The following is a 24531-nucleotide window of genomic DNA, read 5'->3' as shown; positions in this document are numbered from 1 at the left end:
TCCTAAAAAATTTTATGGAGAGAGATAAAGATTTATGTATAAAGATGTTCCTCACAATATTAATTATAATGGGGAAGATTCAAAACTTTCCTAATAGGAGTTGGTTAATATATGGTACATCTATTCAATGGAGTAATAAGTAGCTATTCACTTGGTTAGTACTTGCCTAATCCTGATGCCTTCCCTGTGCGTAACTTCTCACTCTAACTGTTGGGTCATGAATGTGGACTACAAGGTACAATGAAAACTCTTGTTTTCTAAGACAGCCCTGATTTCTTCCATCTCACCCTTGTTCTCCTCTCCCTCTTTTCATTTAGATGGTGTCGTTCTGGTTGATCCTGAGCTTGTGAAAGGAAAGAAAGGTGAGGTGGAGTAGGGGCCCAGCCTCCAGGCTGACTCTGGGAGGGAGGCCTTTGTGTGTTGGGAGGGACAGGGCAGGCAGCTGGCCACTCTCTCACACATGCACTCGGGACCAGGTCTGTTTCCCCGCCCTCTCCACATCACATCTGAGCCATTCTCCAGGGTGGCCAGTAGGTGACATGGCAGACCAAGTCCAAGCCCATGTCTGTTCACTCCATCACCTATGTGCTTGCTCCTGCATCATGTGATTCTAGGCCAGCAGCAAACCCTGGACAGCTCCTTGGTGGTTGTATCTAGAAGGCAAGAGGAGTGACACCCAGATTTTATTATTTGCTTGCTTGCTTGCTTATTTATTTATTTATAAGAGAGAGAGCAAGAGTTTCCACCTACCAGTTCACTCCCCAAATGCCTATCACAGCCAGGGCTGGGCCAGGCTGAAGCCAAGAGCCTAGAACTCAATCCAGGTCTCCCATGTGGGTGACAGAGACCCAAGTGCCTGAGCCATCTGCTGCCTCCCAGCACGCACATTAGCAGGGGGCTGGATGGGGCTCCAATATGGGACGTGGGCACTGTGCCAGATGCCCGCCTCCAGGATTTCTTTTTGTGTTTACTCAGTGTTTTTGAACGATGGTATCACAGCACCCTGGGAAACCTCTCTTGGCTGTGGTGTGCACGGCAAGCCACTTGTTACTGATAACAGTCGCATAAACTGAATTGGGGCAGATTCAAGTTATCCTTAGGACCAATGTCATTAACTCCGCTCCCTTCCAATATTCTAAATATTCCATTCTAAGTCTTTTTGAGTGGCTGCACTGCTCATCACAGAGAGTTGTTCCTACCCCTGGATCTGCCTGCTGGGACAAGTCAGGTGTGGGGCCATTGGCAGCGAACGGGACACGGCAGAAATGGGGCCAAACCTCCACCTGGCCTGTGGCATCTCCCCTCCTCCTGAGTGCCCTGAGCCCTGCAGAGGGGAAGGCTGGTGCCTGGTGAGGGCAGGTGGAAAACCAGGTCATTGTGGAGCCCCTTCATCACCCCGACCTTGGACGAGGGCTAGGCAAGTGCTCGGCGGCTCTTCCCACTTAGCGGTGAGGGGCAGTTACGCCTGGGGCTGACAAAGCCCCCAGGCAACAGCCAGCAAGTACTTGGACGTGCTGCTTCCGACACGCTTCACCTCTGAGGAACACGCTCTTCCCACAGTGAAGACAACGGCAAGCAGTCCAACCCGTGGGGAGCTTTCCTGCGGTGCTCTCGGTCCATGGGGGCACAGTCGGGGTCTTCAATCCCATGGAATTTTCAGAAGTGGTGGTTTAGAGAACACTTGCTGAGCTGCAGAACAACGTGCAAGGAAATGTGTCACTGTCACTGCACACTTCCTGGCTGGGCGTCATCTCCCCTCGGGGCCCGGGCGTCCCTCCCGGGTGCTGGGCCAGCCTCGCACGCAGTTCTCCGGAGCACTGTTCGCCTCTTTCTCACCTTCAGCCTTAACTCCCTGGGCACATCCTGCCCTCCAGAGCTGGAACGGCGCGGTACTGTTTCCACGCGTCCTGAGGCCCCTAAGCTGGCGCGTGATGGGGACGGGGCAGAAGTGGGGAGGAAAGTGGAGCAGGTGGACACACTGTGCTCTCTGCCCACAGATCTCAGCCATCCTGGCTACATAAGGAGGCTGGAAGGAAGACATCCCAGTCCTCTGACAGCCGTTAGAGCAATGAACTTGCCCCCTAGGGAAGGTGCTGAATCTCCATGAATGTGTGGAGCAGCTGGGTGGTGGGGCTGTCTCGGATCCCACCCCCAGCAGGTGCTAAACATGGGAAACCTGTGGCCAACAGGGCTGTGGGTCACTCCCCGCCCCCCAGTCCCTGTGCACTCAGTGACAGCGGGCGCCAGGCCAAGGGGACCCAGTCCAAAGCTCTCTGCATCTTCTTCCCAGTGTACGTCTCTCTGACCTGCGCCTTCCGCTACGGCCAGGAGGACATCGACGTTATCGGCCTGACCTTCCGCAGGGACCTGTACTTCTCCCGGGTCCAGGTGTACCCTCCTGTGGGTGCCTCGAGCGCCCCCACCAAGCTGCAGGAGAGCCTGCTCAAGAAGCTGGGGGCCAACACGTACCCCTTCCTGCTCACGGTGGGTGACGCCTGGCCTCGCCCGCTCCCCCGGCCCCACTGCCTTCACCCACGCACCTTGGAAGGGGAGGGGAGCAAAGGGAAGGGGAGAGGGGGGCTTTGCATCTGTGGGCCTGTAAATTGCAGCCTGGAAAGAAATTTTAGATTGCACGGCCTGTGATTGTCTTTTTTTAAGTCCTCAAAAACAGGCTCTTAGCTTGGCCAGCACCGTTTCCACCTACCGTTTAAATAGTGCCCGTCATCTCACTGCCTAATTACACGAGCGCGTGTGGTTCCTTCGCCTGCTCGGCTATAAAAAGGCTCACAGAAGCCTCCCTCGTTTGGCCCCGGGGCAGTCCCAAGCAGGGTGTACAGTAGATCTCAGTGAGTTAAGGCATGGTCTTAGCTTAGTCCACAGCTCACTGGATCATGGGAGCTACAGCTTTCTGCCTCTCCCGAGCCGCGTGTCTCACACCGTGAAGTCTGGCTCTGTGATGGTGTGGGCGTGAGCTTGGCACGGGAGGCCACGCACCTGCTTTACTAGCGTGTTTATTTGTCTTAAGATCATATAACCCTTAGTCACGTGAGTCAGCCCTAAAAGGGAATGAGGTTCCCGCACACGCTACAACTAGCATGAACCCTGAGGGCCCCGGGCAGCATGGACAGAGCCAGACACACAACACGGAGACTGTGTGATTCTACCTGTAGCTGGTACCTGGGGCGGCAGACTCACTGAGACGGAAAGAAGAGTGCTTCCTGGGGCGGGGGACCAGGGCTGGGTGTCCGGGCCTCCTGGGTGTGGAGTGTCCATTCGGGAGGGTGACAGCTCTGAAGATGCACGGAAGTGATCCTTGCAGAGAGACAGGAAGGCACCCGGTGCCCCGCAGCTCCACACTGAAAATGGTCCATTTCATGTCACTTCTTGTCACCACAACTTATACAAATAAAATCACTTAAAAAAGTTACAGTCCTGGGTGCTCTCCATGCACCTGCATTGGAATTTTGGTCACGTGTCCTCAGAGTGACAGCGTGTATCAAAAACATTATCAAATGTCTCAAAATAATGTATCAAAAACATTTAAAAAGTGACCTTGGGCCGGCACCGCAGCTCACTAGGCTAATCCTCCGCCTTGCGGCGCCAGCACACCGGGTTCTAGTCCCGGTCGGGGCACCGGATTCTGTCCTGGTTGCCCCTCTTCCAGGCCAGCTCTCTGCTGTGGCCAGGGAGTGCAGTGGAGGATGGCCCAAGTACTTGGGCCCTGCACCCCATGGGAGACCAGGAGAAGTACCTGGCTCCTGGCTTCGGATCAGCGTGGTGCGCCGGCCGCAGCGGCCATTGGAGGGTGAACCAACGGCAAAAGGAAGACCTTTCTCTGTCTCTCTCTCTCACTGTCCACTCTGCCTGTCAAAAAATTAAAAAAAAAAAAAAAGTGACCTTGACCTGACAGTTTGTTCTCCAGCGATGCGGCCTATGGAATTATTCGGCTGCAGTGGCGCTGAGGTGTCTGAAGGCGGACCTTCCCTGGAGCATTGCTTACGGTGGCAAAAGCGTAAAGACCATTTCAGCAGCCAGCAAAGGGGATTGGCTAGATTAAGCGTGCACAATAGAAGCCCTAAAAATGGTGGTGCAGACCCCTCCTCGCACCTGGGGAAAGGGTCCTGATGCCCTCTGACCAGGGCTGGGGCTCGCAGACTGTAGGACGTGGGCGCCATTTGGTCCCATTACTGGAAAGCAGCCATGTGTGTAGTCATTGACCTGGGTGTGTGCACGTGGGGAGTGTGCACCTGCACACTGATGGTCATGGTAATCTGCCCGTCAGAAGTCGTCTTTTTTTTCCGTTGCTTATCGTGTCAGTTTTCCACTTTTGTGTGGTCATTATACGTCGCACTTCGAGCAAGCTCCTCTGAAAGAGTGACCTGCCTCTTTGCTTCTCCCTGCAGTTCCCTGACTACTTGCCCTGCTCAGTGATGCTGCAGCCAGCTCCCCAGGATGTGGGGAAGGTGAGTTCATGCCATGCAGTTGCTCTTCAACAACAGCCTTTCATCACGGCAAAGTCCCAACACACAGAGATAGAGAAACCAGCATGAAGACCCCTGGGGACCCTATTACTTGCCTTCAGCAATTATTAACCATGGGAAAACACACACACACACACACACACACACACACACACAAGAGAGACCCAGCCTCACGGGCCTCACCTATTAACGCAGAGCCACAGGCAAAAACCGGCCAACAAGTAGCCTCACGGCTGCAGACACTGGTGGAAGCACAAGGCAGCGGCGCTGCTGGGGTCGTGGGGGTGTTTGATCGGGGCGCTTAAAGGCCTTCTGATAGGGCAGACGAGCCAGCCCTGTTCTCCCCGCAGAGAGCTTTCCAGCCAGAGGTAGCTCCCTCACCTCCTGTGTCCAGGGGCAGCAAGGGGGTTGGGGGGGCAGGGAAGCTAAGTTCAGAGTGAAAAGGAAGTGCAGCCGGATCACCAAGGGCCTTGCAGACCATCCCAGGGACTTGGGTTTTTGCCTGAATGAAACCGGAGCCGTTGGCAGGCACCGCGGCTCACTAGGCTAATCCTCTGCATGCAGTGCCGGCACTCCAGGTTCTAGTCCCGGTTGGGGCACCGGTCTGTCCCGGTTGCCCCTCTTCCAGGCCAGCTCTCTGCTGTGGCCAGGGAGTGCAGTGGAGGATGGCCCAAGTACTTGGGCCCTGCACCCTCATGGGAGACCAAGAGGAAGCACCTGGCTCCTGGCTTTGGATCAGCGCAGTGCACTGGCCATAGTGGCCATTTTGGGAGTGAACCAATGGAAGGAAGACCTTTCTCTCTGTCTAACTCTGCCTGTCAGAAAAAAAAAAAAAAAAAAAAAAAAAAAAAGAAAGAAAGAAAGAAAGAAAGAAACTGGAGCTGGGTTCCAGCTTAGATCTCCAAGGGGTCACCATGGCCACTCTTGAGAATGGGATCGTGGTTGGCGCAGCCAATGCTCTGTATAGGGAGAGAAGCAAAGGAGCTGCGTGTATGTGAACAGTGAGTGACCAGGGTGGACCAGGGTCTCGGCACAGAGGGAGGGAGGGAGGGAGGGAGGCCGCGAGGAGAGAGGACAGGTGCTGGGATCCGCGGATGGCAGCCCCTGAGAGCGCCCGAGTCTGGGATGCAGGAGGAAGCAGCTGAAGAGGTGAAAGGTGCCAGCCGAGGGGGTGGGTCTCCGTGAGGGGTACGCAGGGGCGGTGCTGGACCGTGACGAGGCCAGAACAGTGCGTGTGAGTAGGGAGTGTGGTCTGTGAAGTCCATGTGGTGGGTTGGAAATGCCATATATATAATATGCAATATTGCTATATGTAACATTGGTTATATTACTTATAATTTAATATTATATGCACTATGCTTTATATGCTTACACAAGCTATCATGTACATATATACAGATGTTATATGTGCAACATAATATGCATCATACAATATAGTGTATATTATAGAGTACATAGGGTATGTATTTTCTATGATATAATCCTATAGAGTATAGAATGTATTATCTATAATAGTGCACAGTAGCCTGTTGCAGTTAATACCCTATACCAATGCATCGTGCGTTGTGTAGCACTGACAAATGGTACAGGTGGCCTACACAGCCTTTGTGTGTAGGAGGATGTGCAGAGGAGGGGGAAGTGTTTGGGAAGCAGGCACAGCAGATCCCCATGGAGAGAGGCTGCCTGCTGCAGAGCTGGGTCCATGAGAGAGGGCAGAGTGGAGTAGTGGCAGCAGGTGACAAGGTGGGTGAGAGAGCTGGGAGGCACAGGTGAACAAGGCCTGGTAATTGCAGGTAATGATGTGTGCTTATTTTTAACCCAGAGCACAGAATAGCCCTGATTCCATGGTTATAAAACCAATGTGTCTATGGCTTCCATGTCACCTGTGACACAGCTGGCTCCGTGGCCCTTGCTAACTCCACTTTTCCTCTCTAGGCAGGTGGAGAAGGGCAGTCTCATGTGCACCTCTGGTTCCTTGCACCCTGCATGTGTCTTTTTTTTCCCTAAGATTTATTTATTTATTTGGAAGGCAGAGTTACAGAGAGGCAAAGGCAGAAAGAGAGAGATCTTCCATCTGCTGGTTCACTCCCCAAATGGCTGCAACAGCTGGAGCTGGGCTGATCCAAAGCCAGGAGCTAAGAGCTTCTTCCAGGTCTCCCACACGGGGTGTAGGGGCCCAAGGACTTGGGCCATCTTCTACTGCTTTCCCAGGCCGTAGCAGAGAGCCAGATCGGAAGTGGAGCAGCCGAGTCTTGAACCTGCGCTCATGTAGGGAGCCGTCACTGCAGGCAGCGGCTTTACCAGTGCGGGACCCCCTGCTGGTGTCGTGATGCTCAGGAATGAGTGAGATCATGGGGGCTTAGGCAAGAGTCTAAGAAATTCGCACCCTGTGGCTCGAGGGCTTGAGAGCTCAGGTTCACAGGGAGATACATTTGTTCCACCCAAGCAATGCATAAACTCTTTTTTAATTTAGCTAATTTAAAGTTTGAGATATTTCACCCCAGATTCCATTTCCAATTTATTTTTTAAAATCCAAAGAGCTATCAGCACTCACTTCTGCCCAGCCCTGCTTGGCTGTGGTTGGGCAGCAGACGTCCACTGTGGTCAGGATGTCCACCCCTGGGCGGTGCCTCCACGGACCCCCCGCTGGCCCTGTGAGCTGTCCACCTGCTGGAGGTGGCAGGAAGTTAGTATCACACACGCAGGCCATGACTGAGCAGAACAACTAGTGTGCAGGGCAGGAGGAGGCCAGGAGCAGCCAGGACACGCTGGTGGCAGGCCCCAGCCACCTGAGGGACACACGTGACAGGCCAACTCCTCTTCCTCTGGGGGCTTTGGGCCTGTGGCACACTCCTTGTGCTGTGTCATCCCTTAGTTACTGGAACACGTCTAAACCTAGTCTTAATGGATGTGGCCAAGACGAAAAGTTATGGAGCCGCATCACGTGCCCGTGTGAGGTGTGCCCCCCACCAAGCTCCCAGCAGGGTGGTGCTGACCACTGCTCTTGTCCCCAACAGAGCTGTGGAGTCGACTTTGAGGTCAAAGCATTCGCTACCGACGTCACAGACAGTGAAGAGGACAAAATCCCCAAGAAGTAAGTGTGGGGTAGGTGAGGGGCTGGGCTGTGGGGTGCCAGGCTCTCCCTGCAGGGCCAGTGGGGCCAGGAAAATGGTACCCCAAGTCAAGACAGCTAAGGACAGAGCCATGAACCATCTCCACATGGGGCGGGGGCCAGTAGTGGATCATTTAAGGGGAATAAGCAAAGTAACAGAGGAGTTCACAACCTCAAAGGCTCCTCTAAGCCCCTAGAAGCTCCTAGATTCCCTGTTTTCTTCTTTAAAAGAAAAAAATATCTTTCTTGTTATGGTAAAATATAGTACGTGAAGCAAGCACTTGGCCTGATGGTTCAGAGGCCTGTCGGTTACATCAGAGTGCCTGGATTTAACCTGCAGCTTCCCGCTAATGCCCACTTGGAAGGTAGCCAGTGACTGGGTCCCCACCACACACATGGGAGACCTGGATTAAATTCTTGGCTGCTGGCTTAGATCCCCACAGCCATTGTGGGCCATTTGGACAGTGAACCAGTGGATGAGAATTCTCCTCTCCCCTCCCCTCCCCTCCCCTCCCCTCCTCTCCTCCCTTCTCCTCTCCTCCCTTCTCCTCTCCTCCCTTCCCCCCTCCCCTCCCCCACTCCCCTCCCCTCCCCCACTCCCCTCCCCTCCCCTCCCCCAGAGAAGGGCCCAGAATCCAGATCCCTCCTCGCCTTCAGGGCTGCCCCCACACCGTGTCCCATGCCTCTGCAGGGCTTCCCACCTCCACCAGCAGCTCCTGAGGGTCTCACCGTGACTGTGGGAAGAGAGCCTCTGGGGAGACAGCCTGGAGGCTGGGCTACAGCCGCGGCTCACTGCAGGCGTTCTCGGCCTTTCTCTGTTCTAGGAGCTCTGTGCGTCTCCTGATCCGCAAGGTGCAGCACGCTCCCCTGGAGATGGGCCCCCAGCCCCGCAACGAGGCGGCCTGGCAGTTCTTCATGTCGGACAAGCCCCTGCACCTCACCGTGTCCCTCAGCAAAGAGGTAGCCCACCTGCTGCCCCCGCAACCCTGCTCTGCCCTGGCCCCGGCCCCACCCCTGACCCCAGCCCTGGCCCCAGCCTCGGCCTCCAAAGTGTGGAGTGTGTCACAAGTCATCTTGTTCATGGGAGAAAGCTCTAGCACTTGCAAGGACCACAGAGTGGGGTCAGCTGGCTGCCACTGCACTCACTGTCCATCCTGATAGACCCAGGGTGGGGATGGGAAGAGTTTACACACACACTCACCCCATCCTTCTTTGCCCTGCAACCCCATGGACCCCAGTCACTAACATAGCAGCGATACATGTGAGCTACATAGTTTTCTTCCCTGGGAAATTTAAGTCCCCTGTGACGTCTTTGGTCCCCCTGGCCAGTAGCCGTCGGTCAGGCATACATGTCGTCACTAGCCCACACAACTATGTGTGCACCTGAGTGTGTGCGCGCTTGCCCACAGGGCTCTGCTGGAGGGCGCCAGCACTCGGCATTCGCACAGTTTCCTTTCATCCCACTCCTCCTGTCCTACAACCTCACGGTCTACCCAAGCCTGCTCTCTCCCCGGCTCACACCGACAGGCCCTCAGAACCCCATTCCAGAGCCTTCCTTAGGCAGGAAACCTGTGGCTATCCCTTCGTCTGCCTTCAAAGACAGGGGTGGTGCCCCGCCAGGCCAAAGGGGTAAGTGGTCTGGAAAGCCCGGGCTCCCGCTCTGCTCTGCTGACGGATCCTCTAACCTTTGCAGACTTATTTCCACGGGGAGCCCATCCCTGTGACCGTGACCGTGACCAACCACACGGAGAAGACAGTGAAGAAGATCAAGGTGATAGGTAAGAACTTCTCTCAAAACTAGAGGGCAGAGGACCACAGGATTTCTCAGCCGGGTCCTGCCTCCTGACAATCACTCCTGGTCTGATAAGGCCCATCTGGGTTGAGCTGCCCGTTTGTCTGATGTCATAGCCAACAGGACCCTAGAGGGAGAAAGACCTTAAGTCCTCTCAGTCAACCTCACGATCCCACAGGGCAGCCTTTTGTCTTAGGACAACATCCCTGACCGGTCATCTCTCTGTCTCTCCACGGTGGTGCCTTCCGGAAGGGCCCTGCTGTGCCAGACCCCACGGGAAGCCAGAGCAGGGGTTTCCCTCTCGGCTCAGTGCAGCGGGAGGGGCACAGGACGGAACACACAGCTTCTCTGTGGGCTTGTGCTGTCCGGGCCGCCGGCCTCCCCAGCTGTAGCTTTGTCCCGGGTTTATGAGGCTGCAAGGGGAGGTCCCATGTGAAAGTGCCGCGTCAATGGCCAAGTGCAGCTGTCTTGCCCTGCGGGGCCCACACCCTGTACTGCAGAGGAGGGGCCTCCTGCTGGCTGCAAGGCGTCACAGTGCAGGGATCTCACGTGGGGGCTTGTGTGGGCCACATAAAGCATGACAGAGTGACCTACGGAGGGAACCAACCCCTGAGCCCAGCGCTTAACGTGACCGTCTGATGACCGAGACAAAGTCAGACTGATGGTGGCTCAGGAAGCCCAGGACTAAGGCTATGGACGGAATGTTCACTGCCGAGAGGGCAGGTCTCGGTCACCCCAGGTGTCCGCTGTGGTCTGAATGTGTTGGAGACTTAACTCTCCAGTTCCTTTGTTAGTGGTCTTGGAGGGTATTTAGGATTAGCTGAGATCAATAGGGGGATGGCATTGGTGGCTCTACAAGAGGGAGGCCCAGCACACCTCCTGTCTCACCAGGTGATGTTCCCCACCGGGCCACGGCTCAGCCAGGAGACCCTCACTGGAAGCTGGCGCCCTGCCCTTGTACTTCCCAGCCTTCGGGACCATGAGCCAAACAGACGCCCGCTATTTACAAGGGGCCCGGTCTGGCTAGTCAGCTCTAACCACGGGAAACACACTCAGTGTCTTATGAGGGGTCTCCAAAGTGGTCACAGAAAATGCATATGCTGAAAACACTATGCTTAGATTTCACAAGTTTTTTTTACACCAAAATACACTTATCTTTTTAAAGTTTTTTTTTTTTTTTTTTTTAAGATTTATTTATTTGAAAGGTAGAGTGATAGGGAGGCAGGGAAGGAAGGAGGAGAGGGCGCGAGCGGGAGGGAGTGCCTCCATCCGCTGGTTTACTGCCCAAACGGCTACAGTGGCTGCAGCTGGTCCAGGCTGAAACCCAAGAGCCCGGAACTACATCCGGGTCTCCACGTGAGCGGCAGGGGCCCAAGCCCTTGAGCCATCTTCCATGGCTTTTCTAGGCACATTATCAGGAAGCCGTATCAGAAGCTGAGCCTCTGGGACTCGAACCAGTGCTCAGATGTGGGATGCCAGCGTTGCAAGCGGTGTCTGGAGCTGCTGCACCACAGTGCCGGCCCCTGGAGCTTCAGATTTCAACACAGAAATTCCGAGGGGATAGCAGCAGCACTGAGAAAACATCCTCTGAAATTCTGATTTAAAATAATTTCTCAACGTTTTGCGAATGCAAACAACAAAGCCACGAACCTCAAAAAAAAAACCTGTTGAATATTCTGAGACAAAATGCGCTCAGCTTCCTGTAGGCTGGGCTCTGTGCCAGGTACTCCTGACACATTGTTCCTTTTGATCCGCCAACCTGATGGTGAAGGAGATGGGAAGTCCGCCCCCGTGAGTTCACCGCACTCACCCTCACTTTGCCGGTGGGGACACTGAGGCGGGGGGGGGGGGGGTGCCAGATCCCTCACGGCACAGCTGGAGGCAGGGCAGAGATTTGAACCCAGGGAGTCCAGCCCCAGGGCCCGCCTTCCTGCCCGGCACACTGCACCCATGGATCTCTCCTCTGCTGCCTCTGGCTGCTTTCTGCTTGCAGAACCGGAAGGCTCATGCTTGTTACAGAACCCCGGGGGCATTGGCAGGGGCTGGGTTTAGAGAGAGAGAGCCCTGGAGAGTTCTGGGACGCCAGGAGACTGCGTGCACACCCAGGGCTCAGAGGAGAGGCGGGGTCTCCCCCGGGGGCTGCTGTCTTAGAGACTGGGTCATGGGCAGGAGGTGACACAGAACAAGTTGCCAGGGAACAGAAATGGCTCCAGGACGGGAGTTGGAAACCACAGGCTCTAAGCTGAGGGCCGAGAAAGCTGAGCCCAGGAAGCATGGTCCCCAGAGGGAGGCGCCCAGCCGTGTGTCCTGGAAGGCCAGGGCACCAAACGTGTGCATGGGGGGACCTGGTGCTGACCACCCGACCCTTGTCCTCTTTTGCAGTGGAACAAGTGGCCAACGTGGTCCTGTACTCCAGTGATTATTATGTCAAGCCCGTGGCCATGGAGGAAACACAGTAAGTCGTGGTGGTGTGTCCATTTCCTGTGCAGCCCAGCCTTCCTGGTCAGGTTCCTCTTTTGTTCCTTGCCCAAGAAGGAACTAGAACGCCCAGCGAGCCACTGGCTGTCCACTTCCTTCCCGCCGCTCGCTTCAAGGCCCACAGAGAATTTAGCGTCCCAGCTCCGGATTCGCTGCGTCCCCATGCCGCCCACCTCCTGGGAGTTGTGCGGGAACAGCAGAAAGGAGAGAGACAGATGGAAGTGTCACTGTGGGAACAGCTCGGCCTTTCCACTTGTCCCGGGAACGAGCTGGCAGGAACCCGGCACTGCCTGTGCCCCTGGCAGGGGCTCCCGGGAACTGTCAGCCCTGCCCCGATGCTCCCATCTTTTGATCTCCTCAATTCCAGCATCTCCCGGATGAGAAAGATCTATTTTTAGCCCTTGTTGTGAATGACTTATCTCCCTGCATTAGAATCAAAAACAACAAACAGGAATCCTGCAATGGCTCCCACGTGCAGCCGTGAGAAACCTGCCTCTTTCCCCGTGCTAGGAAGTTGGATTCATCTACTGGCCGGGCTTGGGGGGAGGGCACCTAGGCCGTAACCCCTGGGGAACTGCTTAGGAAGGTCCTTCCTTTCTGTCTAGAGGGCATGTTCTGAGCGACACCCTGGGTTAGAGGAAGGGTGGGGCAGAGGAGAGACTGCTTGACGGAGATGGTATTATATAACCTTGAGCTGAAATGCAGGTCTACAGCAGAGGGAAGCGGGAATGAGACACAGCTCATTGGCCGCCTCCTAAATGCTAGGCCTGGGGTCTGTATCGCCATTTAGCACATCTTTGCGTGTCCTTGAGCCCAGCGGGTCCTGGCCCTGGCTGCATTTGGAGTACGTCCTCAGTAGAGATGGAACAAGTGGTCTGGCTGAGTTTCCCCCAATGTGTGCACATGTATATGCTCCCACCCCGTTTTAAAAAATTTACTTATTTGAAAGGCAGAGCACCAGAGAGAGAGAGAGAGAGAGAGAGAGAGAAATTTTCCATCTACTGGTTCACTCCCCAGATGGCCACGATAACTAGATCTGAGCCAGGCTGAAGCCAGGAGCCTGGAACTCCATCTGGGTCTCCTTCCATGGGTGACAGGGGCCTAAGCACATGGACCATTATCTACTGCCTTCCCAGGTGCATGGACAAGGATGGAGCAAAATTGAACAACTGGCACGCCAAGAGGCGATACTGGCATCTCAAGTCGCGGCTTAACCTGCTGTTCCACAATGCTGTCTCCGCATGGCCCTCTTTTAAGTTCTTGGGTGTGTTTGGGGCCAAATGATTCCCAGGAAACTGAAAACCATGCTAAGATCCCCCCACCCCGATCCCCGGCCAGACTTGAGGGGTGACTAGGAGCTGGGCCAGAGCATGCTAGGGAATGTCAGATGAGAGGTCACTCAGAAGGCTGCAGAGCACAACCTGTTGTCCCAGAACCCCACGGTTCCCAAGATGGGCAAGGCCTGCTGCAAACCAGCTGCCACCGAGCACCCAGTCCCAGGGCCGTGGCCCGCTCTTCGGACGAGCTCTGCTGCACGAAAGGCCGGGATCCAGTCCCACCTCCAGGGACCCCTTCCTCCTCCAGTCACCTTTAAACGCAATGTCTGCTTTCGCCAGTGCTTCTGCGCAGTCCAGCTCGTTAAGAGCACAGATGAGAGGATGTGGGCTACCTTGGGCTCCAGCAAAGCTCTGTAAAGAGCTTCCTGTACGCACTGGAGGCAGGATAAACCACAGCTGCTTCGGCGCCTGGGGAGGTCCACGAGGGAAGTCCTTCCCCAGGGAGGCAGTACAAGCTTCCCGCTGTCCGGGAACTGGCTCAGGATGCTGCTCCGGCCGTGTGTGCTGGCCCGCCCCACCTTCTGGCCCGGACAGAGGAGGCAGGGTGTGGTGCGCACAGGCTCTGCAGGGAGAGCCCACACAGCTGTGCGGCCGAGGATGAGCTGCAAGGCTGAGAGGGTGGGCCTGAGCCTCTGGCCTTGACGTGGTGCGTGCATGGATGGGGGGGCCCACTCTCCGTCAGACCTGGCTTCCTGACCCTGGAGATGCTGCCAGACCTGGGGGAGCCCACGCCCATCCCTACCCCCACTAAGGCCCAGGCTCCCTGCCCCCTCTCTCTGTTGTTGGGGAACCCGCAGCCTGCTGAGTGATAGAGGAGATGTGGGGGAGAGTGTGTGCCGCTTTGAGGTGCACACAGGAAGGTCTCCGCCTCACCCTCCTGGGGACCACTCTGATCCCCCAAGAGCAACCGTATTCAGCCCCTGGAGACTCCAGCCTGGGCTTGTTGCTGGCACCCACCAGAAGGCTCTGCAGCCCACTGTGCAGCTCACGACGTCTCAGAGGCTGGCTGTGGCCTCTGGCCTTGCGTGATTGGTTTCAGCCACAGAACACTGTAGACATTCAGTAACCCAGAGCAGGCCAAGAGGCCTGAGGACGCTGCTGGCCTGCCCTGAGGACTCGCGGACGCTGTCTGCTCCACTCCAGGTGGTCCCAAGGCCCCTGATTCCTCTCCCCAGGAAGCCGAGAACGGAACTCGGAGCTTGGAAAAAGCCCCACGGCAAACCAAGTCTCAGAGAGTCGCCGGCGGCTTTTGTGGTTATCAGTCTCCTGTCTGTTCTTCTTCCTGCAGAGACAAAATACTGCCAAGCAACGCCCTGACCAAGACGCTGACGCTGGTGCCCTTGCTGGCCAACAACCGAGAGAGAAGGGGCCTGGCCCTGGACGGGAAGATCAAGCACGAGGACACCAACCTCGCCTCCAGCACCATGTGAGTCCTCGGGCCACCGATGGCCGGGGGCCTGCTCCAGCCAGGCTGGCCGGCTCCGCCCCACTCATCTCCTCACCCTGTGGGCTCACAGGCACACCAGCAGGGCCCCACTCCCGCCCCTGGAACGATGAGGTGTCACACCTGTGGGCTCTGGACGCCACCTTGCCCTGTGCCAATCCCCACTCTGCTGGCTTCCCTCTGGCAGCTCCGGGAAGCTTTGTTCTCCCTTCCACGAAGTGGGGCTGATGGTAGTGCCGATCGCACAATGTGGTGGAAGGGCCAAGGAGCTGCTCCCCAGGCGCTGGCCGCGGCTTTTCTACCACATCGACAGCTGGCATGGTGCCCTGCGTACATAAACTGGGTCATGCAGTTGGCTTCATTCATTCGTTTCCATCAGGAAGGGGAAGGGGGGCAGAGATTAGTCCAGGGAAGATAAACACGGACCTGCGGCTGGGTTCCGGTAGCAGAGCTGGCAAAGGCCGTGCCATGGAGCTCTGAAGTGGGCATCCATGGCTGCTGTTCCCCGCCACCCTGTCAGGCTCCCGTTCACGTGGCAGAGCTGGGGACCCTGAGGGTTCAGGGAAGGAGCCGAGACCCGGGCTCAAAGCCTGCTTGTCCCCCTCTCCCTGGTGACGAGCTGAGGGCTCCCTCCATGGCCCCAGATGACCACCTCTGAGTCTGGTGTGTTTGACTCTGATGACCCCTAGCTCAGTAGCTCACATTCTGCGAGACCAAGGGTGGGGGACGGAAAGCAGGTGAGAGCCAGAGGACTTTCTGGGGACAATCTGCAGGCCATCGTGGTGGGTTCTTGAGCAACGTTTGAGAAGCCGAGAAGAGCGAATGTCAGGGACGCTGACCCCGGGATAAGCTTGTTCAGGGCGGAACCATCCCAACGCGGCGCTGCAGAAGTGCTGCCTGGCTTATGCCCCCGGCTACAGGCCTGTGTGCGCCTCCACACCTTGTGAGAGAGGGGTGTTTATGCTCACTTATGGATCCGGAAGTTGAGGTTGAGCCAGAATGAGGGGCTTACCCAAAGTCACCGGGTCAGTTAGTGGTGGAGAAAAGGTGGCCCCTCCCCAAGTTTCCCACTCTAGGAGGGTGGGGGGCAAGCTCCCTCGGCATCTCAGGCTCATGACAAAGCAGGTCCTGTCCCCAGCCGTTAGGCCCCATTCAGCACAGGTAGCGTCAGCCCCAGGAGAGGGTGGGCTCTCACACCTGCTCCCCTACTTCTGCCTTTGCTGACAACCTCTGTCTACCAAGCACTTGGCCACCGCCCACAATTCCACATGAAGCAATTTCGCCCTCTGATAGGGCTCTCCAGGGTTCTGTGAGCTGCTGGTGGTTCACTGTGCTCTCACTTGGCACGGGCGTGGTGCTGGGTGGTGGGCACATGGAGCTGTCGGGGACAGTCAAGGTCCATCATGATCCCCTTTAACCAGGGCTCTGTGTACCGTGTCTGTGAACAGAGTCCAGGGAAGCGAGGCCCAGTGCTACCTGGCAGGTGTCTGGGAAGGCATCACAAGGCAGAGGTGGGGAGGGGGCTTCCACTTGAGGCCTTAGGGGCAAGAGACAAAGAGGAGAACATTGTGGAGCAGGTGAGTGTTTGGCAAGGTTGGCACATGGGGTTCCTGGGGCAGAATCAGTATGAGATAGCAAAGGCAGGCCAAGGCCAGCTCACAGGTTATCTGCCAAAGCGTGGCTCTGGGACAGCTTTAGGTGGCAGAGCAGCGGGAGAGTTCAGAGAAGGGGCTGGCACATGGGGGATAAGTCACCGAGATGCTCCCGTGGCTGCCAGCGATGGCGGATGTGGCAGGCAGGCCACAGGGAGGAGCCGAGGAGGATGAGGTTTGAGCTCAGACGGCCAGGTGTGCGGGCATCAGTGGAGGTGGGACATGGAGCAGGAGGGGGTAGAGATGCAAGGGTTCCTCCCATCTGGCAGCAGCCTCCCACCCCGCGCTGAGCGCGTGAAGCTCCAGAGCTCGGCAGCATGGCTGAGCTCACCAGTTCTGGAGGAGATGCCTCCGTGACAGTGCTGGAGGGAGCTGAGAGTGTTCCTCTGTCTGTGTCCCCCCGCACATTCTCCCTTTCTGTCTGGACAGCATTAAGGAGGGCATAGACCGGACCGTCCTGGGGATCCTGGTGTCCTACCACGTCAAGGTGAAGCTCACGGTGTCAGGGTGAGTGTTCCAGTGCCACGGCTTGGTCTGCTCCGTGCTTTTTTTTTTTTTTTTTAAGAGATTTATTTATTTGAAAGGCAAAGCTAGAATCTTCCATCCACCTGTTCACTCCCCAGGTGGCCACAACCACTAGGGCTGGATCAGGCCAAAGCCAGGAGCAAGGAACTCCATCCAGGTCTCCCATATGGATGGCAGGGGCCCAAGTACTTGGGCTACCTTCCACTGCTTTTCCTGGCACGTTAGCAGGGAGCTGGATCAGAAACAGAGCAGCAAGCACTTGCCCAGCATTCCCGTATCGGATGCCAGCATCGCAAGTGGCAGTTAACCCGCTGCACCACAATGCCAGTCCATCCTCCTCCCCCATTTTAGTTTCTATTTATATGGAGGCAGAGAGATAAAGAGGGAGACAGAGACAGGCATAGAGATATCTCCCATCTGTTGGCTAACTCCCAAAACGCCCACAGCAGCCAGGGCTGAGACAGAACAAAGCCAGGAGCTGGGAGCTCAACCCAGCTCTCCCATGTGGGTGGCAGAGACAAACCCCCGGCATCATCACGTGCTGCCTCCCAGGGCGCACGTTAGCAAGAAGCTGGAATGGAAGCGGAGCTGGAACTCCACCCCAGGCACCGTGACGTGGGATGCAGGCGTCTCAAGTGAGATCTCTAACTGCTGCGCCAGACATCAGCTCCAGAGATCCCGTGCATCCGGCTCCGTGATTCTGTTTGTGAGACTGATGTGATCACATCACTCGGCAATCTCTTCTTCATACAAGAACGCTCATACTGAAGTGCCTAGTTCTAAGGAAATAGTTTGCCCTTTTTTTTTTTTTTTTCAAAAGGGATCACATATTTATTACTGAACCAGCCCACTGGTCACAGCCCTAATCAAACATGTCCAGCTGTCCAGATGATGGTGACATCTTCAGCTTGATGTGGTGATAGTGACGTTGTGACATTGAGACAGAAGAAATGAGCACGCCATTCAAGTGCAATTCCTTATAGACCCAGCTTGGTTCTTCTCCAATGTCTCCTCTTGGAGTTATGCCTGATTTTATTACCAGTTTTCATCCGAATCCATTGCGGAATGGGGCGGTTTTGTTTTTGTTTTTTGGCCAGGAACCTCTTGATTCTGAAGGTCTTGTGAGAAGACATGGCGAGGAAGAATCAGGGACACCCACCACGATGGCGGAGGAAAGGAGAAAGTTGCCCTTTTTTTTATGTGATCAATTCCTTCTATTGCTTTAGTCTCCGTTGCCATGGACTCTGGCCTTTTACCTTGATGAATCTTGGATAGTTGAGCCGTCCAAGGCAAGCCATGCATGTATGCCTTCCACGTTTTAAGTAGGGAGAGTTCTCCAAATTTTGGCCAGGGAAAGAAAATAGAGCATTGGTCCATTTTGCCTGTGGAGGTTTGTGTTTGTTGTGTTAATCAAAGTGGATGGCGCTTTCTTACCTTTTCCCCGAGAGGATGGAGTTCCTTTTAGCAGTGAGAAAAGTGAGGAGGGCACGGTCGGCCCTCCATTTCTGCAGCTTCCACCCCCACAGATTCAACCACAGTGTAACAACCACTTACATAGAATTTACATTTTAGTAGCTATTAGAAGTGATCCCTCTTATTGTAAGAGGGCCGGCATTGTGGGGCCACGAGTTAAGCCATGCATGGCGCCAGCATCCCGTATCAGAGTGCCGGTTGGAGTCCCAGCTGCTCCTCTTCCAATCCAGCTCCCTGCTCAGGCACCTGGGAGGCAGCGGGTGATGGCCCTTGTACAGGGAGGATTGTGTAGGTTTTACACAGATGCTACAGTATTTTATAGAAGGGATTCAAGCCTCCCCTGATGGTGGTGTTCCTGGTGTGGGGGTTTCCTGGAAGCCGGGCCCTGTGGATACCGACTGTGGCCAAGAAGCTCTGTTCTGTGGCTTAACCTTGAACGTGAGGGCTGGACCTGAGTGCTTCCTCTCGGGGAGGAGATGAAGCCACAAGCAGAGGGCAGAACTGAAGCCGAACGTTGAGGGAAGTTGTGCGTTAGAGAACGCGGCACGTCCCGCTCTGAATGCTGGGAAATGAAGCCTAGCCCTGCCGTGGAGTCACCACAGACATTGCTTTTCTTTCCTAGCCTGCTGGGAGACCTCACCTCCAGGTAAGCCTCTTCTCCTTCCTTCCTCCGCCCGATTCCAGGATATGGAAGACAGTGAAGCCGGGCTTCCCAAGCAGTCCCTGAGAAAGCTGCTTTCTGAGCAGCCCGGCTCGGAGGCCGCGTGCTCAACCAGGCCTCTGCCTCCCGGCGCGCCCTGAAGCCTCGGCTGGCTGGCCTGAGCCTGGGCCGTTTCTTTGACACCAATGCTAGGCCTGCACTGGGCAGGGACACACACGCACATACACACGCAAAGCCAGAATCCTGGTACGCTCCATGCAGCTCTTGTTAAAATACACATGATGTAATATTTTACCGTTTGATTTATTTTAGAGTGCACTGTTCAGTGGCATTGAGCATGTCTATAATGTCTATAATGTCACAGCCAGCGCCCCTCTCTAGTTCCAACCTCACACCCCTTAGATCGTCACTGTCATTCTCCCTTCCTGTAGCCCCTGGCGGCCCCTTGTCCTCCGTGTGTCTCCACGGATCTGCACGCATAGATGGAGTCAAACAGTGACAGTGGCTCTCGTGGTCGGTCGCCCTCCTCAGCACAATGTCCCTGGCTCATCTGTGTCAGTGCCTCAGGCCTTCTCATGGCAGAGGACTGCTCCCTTGCCCACTCATCTGCTGACGGATGTCTGGGTTGCTTCTAGCTCTTGGCAATGGCGAATAGTGGTGGCTGCCTTTTAAATCACACACGAAAGCAGCAGCAAGTTAAGAAATGTTGAACTTGACCTGACGTACTTCTGCACCCCAGCTCTTACCATCCCCTTCCTCTCTTGGAACCCAGGGCACACCTCTTCTCCTAGAGCCCGTGTGCACTGGGTGGTGGTAAGCAGAGCGCACTGGCCGCGGTCAGCCCTGGGGAGGAGGCAGGACATCCTGGGGAGCAAGGAGCAGCCCTGGCTCTCACCCTCGCCCCACCTTCCCGTTCTGCCTGTCTCTGACTTTCCCTTCTGCTCGCCTACCTGAATTCCCTCCCCGCCACCTCCCAGCCCTTTCTGCGTTGTCCCAGAGCCCAGTTTGGAAGTCAGTGGACTCTGCGCCTCTGTGTTCTGCTAGTTGGCAAGACACTGCCCCGGGCACAGCCCACCGGCCTCATGTAGATTCCAAATGGCGCACGCTGGTGCACAGAATACCCTTGAAAGCTGCCCTGGCTCCAGGACCTCACTTCCACTCACCCACAAAGCCCTGTCGGCACAGTAATACATGGGAGCCTGGGAGCCTGAAAGCACCGGCGGCCTCAGCCGTGCCCCAGTGGCGTTTCTGGACCACATTCCAGGGAATACGTTTAACATTCCTACTGTACCACTTCTTGATTTCGGTTCTGTTTTGTTTTTAATTCCAGTGAATTGTCTTTTAGTTTGGAGCCGAATCTCTGCAGCCACAGTGCTTTGCTGTGGGATTCACAGTTGTGTGTGTGTGTACACGTGTGCGTGCGTGCGCACATGTGTGCTTGTGTGTATTGTGTGAGTGCGTGCACACATGTGTGCTTGTGTGTGCACGCGTGTGTGTTCTCACTCACTTGCATTTCTCTTTTCTCCAGTGAAGTGGCCACAGAGGTGCCGTTCCGCCTCATGCACCCCCAGCCTGAGGACCCAGGTCAGTCATTCCACCCGGGATTCATTACTTCTTCCTTCCTAGTCTTTCCTGACCACGCCCCTGAGCGTGCGCGTGGCCAGGTGTCACCTGCAGGGTGACGGCCAGCCTGGATGGGACGGCTGCCCTGTTCTGCACCAGGTGGCTTGCCCACTGGCAGTGTGTGTGTGCAGGGCCAGGCAGCCTGGCTCTGGGAGGGGCCGATCGCATGAGGTTTTATTAGGAGTGATGGGAAGGCAGTTGCTCTGTTGGTCAAGAGTCTTGCTTTTAGGTTGGGAGATGTGGAAGATGATTTAGGTGACAAATCACTCTGGGTGCCCAAGGCTTTTGCATTTCATTTGGAAACAAAAGGCCTCATGCTTCATTTGCTAGCATCAACAGTTAGAAGACGAGAAGTGTTTTTGACAGCAGTGGTTGTGATGAGAACACAGAGCATACTAGGAGAGAGGGCCAAAGCACCAAGTTCATTTGGATTGAAAATTCATGGCTCCTGTGTGTCCGTGAAGTGAAGCAAAGGTTGTGCAACTCAGTGAACACAGCAAAATCTACCGCACCGTGTGCAACAGTGGGGGCACATTACGGTATGCGAATTAGAACTCAACAGAACTCTGGAGAAATGTAGACAAGGCAGTGGAAGCAGCATAGCTACTGGAGATAGGAATCTCAAAATTCTGAGAAAAAGTCTCCGCCAGGTGTTCAGGCACCTTAGTGGCAGGAAGGAAAAGCAGCCTGCCAGAATCAGAACTCAGCTGGGTGAGGGTGGTGGTGCCGCCGGTTAAAAGCACATCCCACACGGGAGTGTCTGGTCCCCATCCCAGCTCCTCTGCTTCCAAGCCAGCTTCCTGCTAATGCAGACCCGGGAGGCAGCAGGACTTGGACCTCTGCCACCCACATGGGTGATCCAGGTGGACTTCTGGCTCCTAGCTTTGGCCTGGTGCAGCCCTGGCTGTGGTGGAATTTGAGGAGTGAGCTGGTGGATAGGAGATACCTCTCTTTGCCTCTGCCTTTCAAATAAAAACTTTAAATTTAAAAAAAGAACTCTCAATAGCTAAATTTTTAAAAAGATTGATTTATTTATTTGAAAGAGTTACAGAGGAGAGGCAGAGAGAGAGAGAAAGAGAAGGAAAGGAAGAGAGAGAGAGAGAAGAAAAAAGAAAAGAAAAGAAAGGAAAAGGAAAAAGCTAGCTAGCTTCCATTCGCTGTCTCACTTCTCAAATGGCTGCAATGGCTGGAGCTGGGCCAATCCGAAGCCAGGAGCCAGGAGCTTCTTCTGGGTCTCTCACATGGGTGCAGGGAGCCAAGCACTTGGGCCGTCTTCTACTGCTTTCCTAAGAGCATTAGCAGGGAGCTGGATCGGAAGTGGGGCAGCTGGGTCCTATGTAGGATGCCGGCACCACAGGCTGTGGCTTTACCCGGTACACCACAGCGCTGGCCCCAATAACTAAATATTTTTAAATAGAGACTATTTTAAGCACCAGTGATATAAGTAAGTAGGGTCTGTTTTTCTCGTATTTTATAAAAGCCTTTTCTAATGAAATGACGTTTAAATATGAGAATGAACGCCTCTTTTTATTTTAGTTTTTGTCTCAAAATATTTTGTGTTAAAGCATCTTTTCCAAATAATTTAGATTCAAACCCTCAGAACACTTTGCCAAAACCTCCCCTTGGGGAAAAAATACAGTCCAGCCATACGTTCTTAATTCAGTAAAGTACCCTTTTTTTAAACTGTGAGCTGAGGGTGCTTTCTGGTTCTTCTCAAGGACATTAGAAAGGCAGTCACCAGGGCAGGTGTCATAGCTGGTGTTGGGTTGTTTCCGGGAAGTTTGAGCAGACTTCACAGCCTCGTTTGGGAGTAGTGGAGTTATTCTTCTTCCCCATACGTTTTCATGTTCCAGTCATTACGTCCCTCATAGCGAGTGTCTCACCATGTTGAGGGGAAACAGTGTGAAATTTCAGGCAGCAAGAATTAGGACAAATCGCCCAATGGTCGCGACGTGCTGGTTTCCAGAGATTTCTGAGCCACTCAGTCTCAGAGCTCCTCTCTTCCCTGCCTGGCTCCTGGCGCTCGACAGTGTGGGCAGGAGAAAGCCTGAGCTGGAGTGAAGGCCCAGGGCCCAGGCGCTGGGCGGCTGATAAACGCTGTGGACGCGCTGCCCGGTCTGCACGGCCCCATCGAGAGCACCTCTGTGGGGCCCAGGGGGCCCTATGGTCCCTCCCCGTGTCTGCCTCTTCAAGGCCGAGGGTGCACTTGCCCTGCTAAGCACACCAGCATTCCTTGCGAGGGGATGTGTGGTCGAATCATCCTCTCTAGAGCCTGGTGGCCCTCCCAGACGCTCGCTGTCCGCTGCTGGCTTCAGGGTGGACCTGAGACACAAGAGCTGCGGCTCACCATCCCACCCCTGCTGCGCTCCCCCCAAACCTCGGTAGTCCTTTAACCACACCAGTACTTTATCAGCTGGGCCGAACACTCGCTCGAACTGCTCCACGTGATGTATGGGCAGGAAACGTAAGCCAACCCCAAAAGATCAATGCACGTGCAGCAACTAAAAACCTAGAGGCTGTGGTGGTCCCCAGGCTTCAGGGCACACGGCGCCCCTGGGGGCACTGGTACACGTCCAGTGCTAGACCTGACGGGGGTATGCGGTGACCTGATGGGGTCCTGAGGACCCCTGGGCACAAGTCCTTTGACGACAGGCGCATCCCCCTTGGGGGTGAGTTTCTAGAGGTGAGATGGTTTGGGCTGGGGCATCTGGTACAGGGTGTGGTGCAGGGACAAAGTGCTCTGGGTGGGAAAGACAAGTGCAGTGCAGTGATGGTGAACTCCAGGCCTCACACCTCAGCTACCTAAAGATGGCAACGCCGTGCTGCAGCATTGACGCTAACTGCTCGCTCGCTCTCTCTGTCTCTCTCTGCCTCCCGGCCCCGGGCCTACAGCCAAGGAAAGGTAAGCCACTGCAGTGCCGCCCTGAGATCCGAGTCTGTGACTTTTCCCTCCCGTGCAAGCCCCTCTGAGTCCCTCTGGCCCCGGGCACGTCCCGAGGGCACACATAGTCGCCCTGGGTGTGTCTGCTCACCCTGTGGGTGCTCGGGTTTACTCTCGTTTCTGTCTGATGAGGAAAGCCGTGTGGCTCCCTGTTCCACCTCGAGGAAAGCCTTGACTGGTGCAAAAGCAAACAAGAAAAGATCAAAGATCTCTTCTTGCTCCAGATTTCGCCTTCAGCATCAAAGAGCGAGCCGTGATCAAAATGCTGTCCCCCTTCTCTTAGTTTTCAGGATGAAAACCTGGTTTTCGAGGAGTTTGCTCGCCAAAATCTGAAAGACACAGGAGAAACCGAGGAAGGAAAGAAGCAAGAGGCCGTCAACGATGACTGACCGCGCCGGCTCCGGACGTCCCGGACGCCTGTCGTCCCGGTGCCGGTGCCGGGAGCCCTGTAGAGTTCCTCCTCCTGAATGCCAGGCAGGAGCCGTCCTCCCAGAAATAAAGTGTGTCTGTCCTCCCCTGCTGTGCGGCGGGCTGGCTTGCTTGCTGGGCACACAGAGCTGGTGCCGTATAGGGGCTGCCTTTAGGGTCCCTGGAGTGTGTGTGTGGGGAGGCAAGGGGCAGCATCTAGAAGGGAGGCCAGCCCCCCACCCAGATGGCCAGCGCTGGCCCCTCAAGGCCAGAAGGTACCGCGTGTCCACCTGGTGTGGCCTTGGTGTGGCTGCGGCTTCCCTGGGGGTCCTGGTCTAAGCTGTCTCTCTGGAAAGGCATAGTAGGGGAGGCAGTTTTCTAATTCCCTGAGCAGACCAAGGTCCAGGGCTCCAAGAAGACCCCCGGAGGGGAAGGGGCCCAGAATAGGCGTGGGCAGAAATGCTCTGTTGTTCCCCTTTGGGGCCCACGTCCCTGTTTTAGCTCTGTGTCCTCACCGGAGTTTCCGTTGGATTTGGGCGACAAGATTGGCCTTGGTGACCTCCCTGTGGGGAGAAGGGTCCTGGGGCAGTCCGACAGCCGAGCT

The 24531-nt window shown here is 55.5% G+C and overlaps 2 protein-coding genes across 2 annotated transcripts in view; one reads left to right on the top strand and one right to left on the bottom strand.

Annotated features, from left to right (window-relative positions):
• The window catches only part of SAG (S-antigen visual arrestin), a 31744-nt gene extending 7710 nt beyond the window's left edge, over positions 1–24034 (top strand). Inside the window, exons 4-16 of the mRNA XM_070070036.1 lie at positions 318–362; positions 2291–2484; positions 4404–4463; positions 7499–7575; positions 8418–8553; positions 9287–9371; positions 11768–11840; positions 14489–14626; positions 16726–16803; positions 18917–18940; positions 20484–20539; positions 23471–23480; positions 23803–24034. Of these exons, the coding sequence (XP_069926137.1) occupies positions 318–362; positions 2291–2484; positions 4404–4463; positions 7499–7575; positions 8418–8553; positions 9287–9371; positions 11768–11840; positions 14489–14626; positions 16726–16803; positions 18917–18940; positions 20484–20539; positions 23471–23480; positions 23803–23908 (1082 nt within the window). The 3' untranslated portion in view covers positions 23909–24034. The remainder of the gene's footprint in view (positions 1–317; positions 363–2290; positions 2485–4403; positions 4464–7498; positions 7576–8417; positions 8554–9286; positions 9372–11767; positions 11841–14488; positions 14627–16725; positions 16804–18916; positions 18941–20483; positions 20540–23470; positions 23481–23802) is intronic.
• LOC127486680 (large ribosomal subunit protein eL39-like) lies at positions 17728–18008 on the bottom strand. The gene has a single exon (XM_051830788.1). The coding sequence runs from the start codon at positions 17952–17954 to the stop codon at positions 17799–17801; it is 156 nt and encodes a 51-aa protein (XP_051686748.1). The 5' UTR covers positions 17955–18008; the 3' UTR covers positions 17728–17798.
• Positions 24035–24531: the final 497 nt, after the last annotated feature.

Source organism: Oryctolagus cuniculus, chromosome 3 (genome assembly GCF_964237555.1).
Source record: "Oryctolagus cuniculus chromosome 3, mOryCun1.1, whole genome shotgun sequence".
In the NCBI taxonomy this organism is placed as follows: Eukaryota; Metazoa; Chordata; class Mammalia; order Lagomorpha; family Leporidae; genus Oryctolagus; species Oryctolagus cuniculus.
This window is presented reverse-complemented; position numbering and strand designations above follow the sequence as displayed.